Below are 9,170 nucleotides of genomic sequence, written 5' to 3' on the forward strand. Positions count from 1 at the left end.
TCAACATATCTTATTGAAATTTAGCACAGATATAAAACAAAGTCTGGAGTACACATGGGATAAGGATCATCCCCGAGAAATGTCCGGTTCCCGAGGGATATGTAGTTTTTTTTTATTTATATAGTTTTGTAATAGTCGTTTGTTTTCTAATACCACGCGGACGAAGTCGCGGGCAACAGCTAGTGTATTATAAATACTCAAACAAAGAGATTCAAAAAGATTTTCCTTAAGAGGAGAAGGATGGGAAGAAAAAGTGGATTTGACGGTGGAGGAGACGCATAGGAAAGAGAAATATCCTCTTTATGTGCGTCTCCTCCGTCAATGAAAGGTAGGCAACGCATCTGCAATTGCGGATGTCTATGGGCGGTCGCTTTCCATTTCTGTCGATTCAGGCCGCTTGCGAGTTTGCCACCTCATATTATAAAAAAAACGTTCGTTTCTTTTTTAACTAGCAATAATGTCTTACAGGTTCGTATTCCATTGTTAACATTTACAAGCTACTATAGGATAATTGTAACAGCGTGGTGTAACAATGGTACTGAGGTTATTGATGACCAAGATGAGTACGAAGAGACCCTGGACCCATCATTATATTCCGAAGAAAGTTCTGTAGAACAAGAATATCAATACGATTTGACGGAGACCAGAGGTATCTGGGTTAACGTGACTGAGCCTCCAGAAGAAGCTGTAGGAGGTGGAGGTGTAGGTGGAACCGGTAAAGGCAAAGGCAAAGGGAAAGGGAAAGGTAAGAAAGTACAGGACTCCGACGAAACTGACGAGGAAAGTTTGAAACCACCTAAACTACCTTGGAATGAACCGAGTAATTAAATTATCTTTGTTGCTAAAAGCCTCAAGCTTTTTTTTATAAAAATACAAGCATCGCCCACGACTCCGTCCTTGGATTTAAAAAAAAAACAAAAGTGAGTAGCTTATATATTCTTCAAAACTATCCTCTACATATCTGCCGAATTTCATCGAGATCCGTTAAGCAGTTTTTACAAACTCTAACAAACATCTAAACTTTCGCATTTATAATATTAGTATGATTAGTATTTTTTTGGTAATTTACTAATATTTCCTTTAACTATTCAAACTACGCTCTAACCTTGCTATATGGTTCACAATAGTCGTAAGAAAATAAAGTTTTTACCCCAAACTATTAGGCTATTGCCGCTTTTTGTCGCCAGAGTTTTTGCAAATGGAATAAATGGGCTAGAGGACCATTTATATTCACTTATACCAATTAATGAAGCCAGCTATATTCAGTTTTATCTGACAGTTTTACCCATACTTGTTAGATTTATCAGGCATCCGATTGTTAGATAACTGTCAGATAAAAGAGCGTATGTAACGGTTGTGTCTGACCTTAGAATGTAAGATTCTCGTGTCATGTAGATATGTAAATATATAGTAAATAAATACCGTACATAAATAAAATGTGTTTTTCTTAAGTACTCCCGAAATTAAACATTAACGAATTGCACGGAAATATTTGTGAGAAAACATACGGAAATAATAATTAAATTTATTAGATATAAAATATAGCCTATCTTACTCACAGATAAATTACCTTTCTGATGGTGAAGGAATTTTTAAAATCGGTCCAGTGGTTTTTGAGTTATTTCAATACATACAAAAATACAAAGTTTTCCTCTTTATAATGTAGTAGACTGAAATTATGAAAATGTTGTTTTATTATTTACATTTGTCAAATTCTCAATTGCAAATGTCAAAATTACCATAATAACCTTGCTTTCCTAATATTGGTAGCTTGTAGTTTGTGGTCCCTTTCCCACGTGAATGTTTTTCCAATTTATTTACCCCCTAAGTTTAATGGCGTGAAAATATATAGCCTAAAGCGTGACGTAAGTTTAGGGCTTTTTATTAAAAAAAGATTTATTCAAAAACATGCTGTGATTGCTGACATCTTAGGCAACAAAAAGTGTGTGTTTACGCTTTATTATAATAGTATAGATTTAGTGGTAAGAGTATTTAATTCTTTGTTTATAGGAACAGATAATAAAATCCATGTCTATTTAAAAGCGTATAATAAAGACATTAATTACTCTTGCAAGAGTCGATTAAAACAATTGGGCGGGAATCATAAAGTATGAACTAACAAGACAAAAGAGCATCTTCAAATAATTAATGTAATTCGAACTCTGTTACAATGCTGTTAGAGTTTAAAACCGCTAGTGTTGTTTCAAAATCAAGATGGAATGTTTCGAAGGTGGGCTGCAGATACAAGTTAATAAATGCTACTACAGTTGGGAGGAAAAGTGTCTTTGTTACAATAATATTATTTTTAAATGTGAACTATTTAATAGTCCTAAATTTCTAATTTAAATTCTGATTTGCATCGTCATATATACTTCTATACTAATATTATAAAGAGTAAAGATTTGTGTTTTTGTATGTATTGAAATAACTCAAAAACAACTGGGGTGATTTCAAAAATTCTTTCAACTAATAAAAGTTACGTTATCGCTGAGTAACATAGGCTGTTTTTTTTTATTTTTTTTTAATCTAACAGCAACAACTATCTGTAATATAGTAGGCAGTATCCCTAAAATTTGTAGACTACATTTGTATCCCTAGATTTAGCCTATATCAAATGGGCGACAATCTTGGGGTGAAGGTTAGTATTAGTAAACATTTTCTTCCAAAGAGAATGCTTTCATGAAGAATGGACTTAAAACATATTAGTTTTTAAGTCCCTTGAGATTCCAGAAACATTATTTACTAACTTTCGCCGGTGACTCTGTCTGCATCGGATTAAAAAACACAAATGTAATTATCTTCTTCCAGACTGCTTTTTTTTTAATAGTAGTAGATTTTTGTTAATTTACTAATATTTCCTTTAACCACTCCAACTAAGCTCTAGGCTTGTGCTAGGATATGGTTCACGACAATAAACGAATGTCGGGATTCGAACCCTCGACCGCAAGACCAGTAGTCCGTACCCCAAACCATTAGGCTATTGGCGCTTGCTATTCTCTACATCAATGTCAAATTTCATCGATTTCCGTTCAGAAGTTTAGGCTACAAACTCTAACAAACATCCATCTAAACTGTCGTAATAATATTAGTAAGATTTTGAACTTTTTAGGCGACAGATTCAAATTGTAATCTACTGCAATATAAAGTTTAGATTCTTACGCGTTAGTAAAAATAACATTTCATACCATGAAATTGGGAAAACCAATCATGCGTGCAATGACGTCATTTCCGAGTAACATTTTATTTTCATCAGCTTTCAATGGCTTCTCGTGAATTATCAATTCGCGTTCTCTGACTGGCGTCATACTACACGAGATGGGATTCCCAAATTATCTACTGAAACAAAATTACAAGGAAACTTTGAGTCAGATGTACTGAAAATATTGTAGCTGAAAGATCTTGACATGATTTCGTTACTATAACATTTTAATAGTGATTTTTAATAGTAAATAGTTACAAAAGGTGTTTATGAAATGGATCATTTCGAGTTAAAATTGTAGAAAACTGGTACATTAGAATTTCTCAGTTTTATTTACACATATTTTGATAAGTATTTAAAATGTAAGCTGTATCTATACTATTATAATAAAGCGTAAACACACACTTCTCTGTTGCCTAAAATGTCAGTAATAAAAAGCCCTACACTTACGCTATATATTTTGACGCTATTAAACTTAGGGAGTAAATATTTTGGATAAAAACCCTAATATGGGAAAGAGACACATGTAAACAATTAAATAACATTTTCATAATTTTATGCGGATGAAGCCGCACTGGAACAGTTAGTTAATTATAAAAGTAAAGCAGTATTATTAAAAAAAAGTATGTGTTTTTACCCATTAATAAATGTAAGGTTGTATAGGTAAATAAAATAGTAAATCAATCTTGTTTTTAATTGCAAAATAATACGTGTGCTCGTCTGTACATACGTTTTAACTTATAGCCGATAGATGGCGTTGTAGATAGTTACAATTGCACTACAGTGATGCATACGAAGCGTATATTCTACAATTAGAATACCAAGACGTGTTGTTCCGATAAAATGAGTATACGGAATAAAATATTTTTTTAATGTAATCGAAGGGAGATAAAAGAGTGACAATCGTTTTGATGAGAAAATGCTTATTGAAAAATGAGAATTGCGATTTGCATATTGATTAAAATATACTTTTATATGTACTTTTTAAATTGCTCGGTTCCTTTTAAAAAAGCAATAAGTGAAAAACGCAGAAAATTTTATTAAGATCGACTCAGTAATTAGGAATTATTTCAAACTAGGGTTGATAGACTTGTGATTTGTGTTTTTCATTATTTCATTTGGGTAAATAAATACAATTTTAAGTCTGTTAACTAAATGAATGGTATCCCTAAATATACATTTCTCAAAACCTTTCACAATCATTAACAATGTTACATTTAATTCGACAAGCTAAAATTCCCGCCAAACATCTGAGAAAACATCCACATTTTTAAATCTTGACATCTTTCACGCTTGTATTCATTAGTCATTTATTCCTGGCTGCAAACGCAACACAACTTGTCCTTTTTTAATTAAAAAAATAAATTTTGACAGCTTTGTTTTTTAAGCAAAGCCACTTTTACAATTCAGCCAGGAGACAAAGACAACAGAGTTCGGATTACGTAATTCGATATTTAAATTAACAGAATCGAGTTACTCTGCGTTAAGATAATATTTACTCATTCGAGAGGATTTATTTTTAAATTGTTTTGAGATATTCCAAATTTAAATTCGCGCGCTTTTTAGACTTTTTCGACGGAAACATTTAACATTACCTGAAAATTGATGTTTTTTTAATTACAGTAAACGTTACTCACATTTTAATTTCTTCAAAATATAATTTATTTTACTGTGAAATATAAAAAGGTAGAATTATAACCGTATTTCATGTCGTGTCTTCCACATGGATAATCCATGTTTATTTTGCGCGACAAGACAGGGACATGAGATGGGTGGACTCGCGATCTTAAAAAATTTTAAATTCATGTTTGTAAATTCGTACGTGTATATCATTGGCCCATTTTAAAATAAAACAGAGTTTATTAAAAAACATACAGACGACTTGAGTACCTCCTTCTTTTGGGAAGTCGGTCAAAAATGAATGAATATTCAAAAAAAAAGTTGCTAGAAACTCTTACTGCGTGCTCGAAAGATCTCGATGAAGAAGTCATAAGTTACTTGTTTATAAATTGCGCAGTTGGAGTCGCGGGGAAAATTTAGTACTGCATAAATTATAAAAATGCCATTTTATAGTCCCTAAATAAATACACTTATACAGATTAAAAAGGGCACAAATAAAGGGCACGAGAACGCCAGGTGCAGTATTCTCATTGAAGCTGTTCACTGTATGGTAGGATAACCATGATGATACATTTTATTTTTATTCGTTTTAATATCATAAATGCGAAACTTTAGATGGATGGATGTTTTTTTAGTTTGTAGCCTAAACTGCTGAACGAATATCTATAAAATTTGATATAGATGTAGAGGATAGTCTGGAACACATACTCACTTTTGTTTTTTTTAATCCCACGCAAACAGAATCCCGGGCGAAAGTTAATTAACAAAGGCGAATGTTGAATTCGTTATTGCAAATAAATTACCGATTTCTTACATCTTGGAATAACAATGAAATTTTCATTAAAATTGTCTTAACGGAATTTCTGGAGATACCAAAAAAATACGAAACTAGTAGAGATTGTTTAAAACTGTTTTTGGAATATAATTATAAAAGTTACTTTTATGTTGCTAAAGAGTATTAAATTATTACTGTGATTAAATTATGTTCTTATTAATAGAGCGTACGTATTATTTATCGTGATTGTGGTCACCCTATTTGAGTTAGGGTAGGTCGTATAACTTCAGTGGGCATTGTGGTCGACCCTTGAAGGGCACTTTGCTAATTGTTGCTTTGTTATTTATTTGCCGAGGGATAGAACGTTTGCCTTTTTGATTAAAACTTTTTGTTATACTCTGTCAGTTTTGATCCTACAAAATAGTTTATAAATCGAATCATTGTTTATTAGATTTCTATTTGTATCTTTATTGCATGCCTTTAAAATAAATTAATGTAATTTAATACTCATCTTACTAATATCAAAAATGCGAAAGTTTAGATGGATGGATGTTAGAGTTTGTAGCCTAAACGTCTGAACGAATCTCGATGAAATTTGTCATAGATGTTGAGGATAGTCTGGAAGAACACATAATCACTTTCGTTATTTTTAATTCCACACGGACGAAGTCGCGGGCGAAAGGTAGTGTTGAATTATATATTAAACTCGAAAAAAGTCTCAAAATGTTTTTTTTATATTTTACTGGTAACCAATGCTGGCTGAATGTATATTTTCGTGAAATTATATTAAAAAGTATAAACGTCAAAGTCAAATATAAATATGAATTTGTTTTGGCGCGAAACGCTGATAGCAATTTGGCACATTCGATGCGTCGCCCGCCTTCCGACTTGACCCATATTTCACGGCCTCCAACACCGGTGCAGTGGAACTGATGTAAATTGCATCAAATATCAACAGATACATCGCACAATAAAGCTTGACGTTCTTACAGCATATATCTGGGAAGAAATTTAAATACGTGTGAATTTAAACCACACTGGATCAACATAATTGACTAAGACTTAGTCACCCCTTACCGTTTTTATATCACAAAATATAGCTACAAATAAAAAAGCAGTAATTAGAAACAAATTGAATAGATAAAGTTAAATAGAAAATGTCAAGATCTTTTCCCAGCATTTTAATCAACAACTTTTTAAAAGTTTTGAATCTGCTTGGAGATTAGTTACCTTCGATTTGGAGGACTTTTTAACATTTCAAATTTCTCTTCGCTTACACAGTTATTTGTTGTTAAAACTTACTGAGATATTTTCATTTTAAACTTTCAGTAAAGTTATTTATAACAATTATATAACAAACACAAGAAATGCTTATCTTAGCTTACAATCTCTTCGAAAAAGACACTTAACAATAAGTTTTTGCGCTTCAGCAATGGAAGCCAACGGTTACTCCATTTATCTTGAGATATATCTCCCGATTGATCATTCAGTATGTGACATTGTTGTAGCCGTTGCCGAAAATCGCATTAGGCGAATATTAACGAGCGATCGCTCCCATTCCGAACGGATGTTCGGCGAAAGTGGGCCGCGGGCTATCCGGGACATTGTCATGGGCCCCTCTAAACTAACTTCAAAATTAATTTGGACCTTAATCCAAGGTGGTAAGGTGTAAAATCGGAGTGGTATCGTTTCAGGAATTATTTCCGAGGCACGAGGTAACCCGAAATGTTTTGATTGCACCGAATTCGGTGCAATTGTCTGCTCACGGATTCCTTGATTGATATGTTACGTGAGACTCGACGGTGATGTAATAATCTATCACGACTGTTATTATAATAGGGTGTTTAGAAACTGAAAATCAAAGTAACATACTCAAATGAAAGGATGTATTCTCTCTTTTATAATACAAGGTGATTAATTGAGGCAGAGGTCAACATTATTCGCCATAATAGCGAAACGATAAGACATATTATTGTGATTATTAAGGCCTTGAAAACTCATTAGCTGATAATATTATGATTTCAGTAACAAATACGTATAGATTTAAATGACATTTTGTTTTTTTAATTAAAAAACGATTTCCGGTGAATTATGGTAAAAAAAAAAATAAAGTGGACTAGAGAGGTAAATGCATTACTTTTTAACTTTTCTTTACAATAAATTGCTAACTGTACAGTTAAAACTGATGGTGTGTAAAAATTAAGAATTGTAAAGTTTAAATTTTGCCTATCTATAGAACATTCAATGCACAATTAAAACGAAACGTGTGTAGCGGGCCTAAGTTATACTACAAGCCAGTATTAAATGTTTAATAATAGCTATAAAAATAGATTAAAACATTAATGTAGATATTCCAATAATCGATTAAATTAGAATTTTAATTGACAATTCACAACTATAATACTTCGTTTATTATCTAATTTACATCATTTGTAAACATACAACTCAGTAGGACATCTAATAGAGTCTTCAATTTCGTTGGCGGGAAAATTAAGACGAGAAAAAAATGGCGTCAACACAAATAAACCGCGCAGCGTGGCTCCGCGGGAGAGCAATTTGTCATGTGGCCTAAACAAACAAGTGAACGTACTAAATGAAAACCATAGAGCGGAGAATTACTTTTTTTAAGTTTACGGCGAAATGAAAATGTTGCCAGTACACATGGGTGTATATTAAAACTAAAATTAATTATGCAGCTGTTCTTGTGACGTCATGGGAGGTCACGTTTTCTGGTTCCTGTGTAGACTAACGTAAACCACAATTTTGCGTTTTCCACCTTATATATTTTTTAAATTAACTTCATAAATACCAATTTCAAATTAACTTTAGAACGAACAAATGTAAAGTTTGTCTATCGTATTTTCATAATTAGTTGCAATAAATTGAATAGTTTCAAATGTTTGCGTTTTAAACATATAATATTTTACGTAAGAGCCGTTTTGACAGAATATGTTGTTAGACATGCCGTCTGGCACATCTTGCTAAGATTCTGTAAGTACTTATGTTTTACTCTTTCCCTTATTTACCTAAAGTCTGGCATAGATATTTCTGTCTATCTTACTAATAATATAAATGCGAAAGTTTAGATGGTTGGATGGATGGATGGATGGATGGATGTTTGTTAGCGTTTGTAGTCTAAACGGCTGAACGGATCTCTATGAAATTTGGCACAGGTTTAGAGCATAGTCTGGAAGAGCACATAGGCTACTTTTTATCCCGGGAATAGTTACGGTTCCCCACGGGAATTTAATAATTTACTTTTTTATTGTTTACTCGATCATTCTGCAACGGTTCAACATATCTTATTGAAATTTGGCACAAATATAAAACAAAGTCTGGAGTACACATGGGATAAGGTTCATCCCCGAGAAATGTCCGGTTCCCGAGGGATACGTAACTTTTTGTAATTTTTATAGTTTGTATGTTTTCTAATACTACGCGGACGGAGTGGCGGGCAACAGCTCGTATTTAAATAAAAAATATACAACAAATTCCTTTAATCAATTTAATAGCTAATTTAGTAGCTAAAAATAATGTTTTCTTCTGATTTTATTCCTAGAATGATTTAAACTCAAT

The 9,170-nt window shown here is 32.5% G+C and overlaps 1 protein-coding gene across 1 annotated transcript in view; it reads left to right on the forward strand.

Moving 5' to 3' along the window:
* Positions 1-865, forward strand: part of LOC106103238 — a 2,775-nt gene extending 1,910 nt beyond the window's left edge. Inside the window, exon 3 of the mRNA XM_013282935.1 lies at positions 469-865. Within this exon, the coding sequence (XP_013138389.1) occupies positions 469-828 (360 nt within the window). The 3' untranslated portion in view covers positions 829-865. The remainder of the gene's footprint in view (positions 1-468) is intronic.
* Positions 866-9,170: the final 8,305 nt, after the last annotated feature.

Source organism: Papilio polytes, unplaced genomic scaffold, assembly GCF_000836215.1.
Source record: "Papilio polytes unplaced genomic scaffold, Ppol_1.0 DF823835.1, whole genome shotgun sequence".
Classification (NCBI taxonomy): domain Eukaryota; kingdom Metazoa; phylum Arthropoda; class Insecta; order Lepidoptera; family Papilionidae; genus Papilio; species Papilio polytes.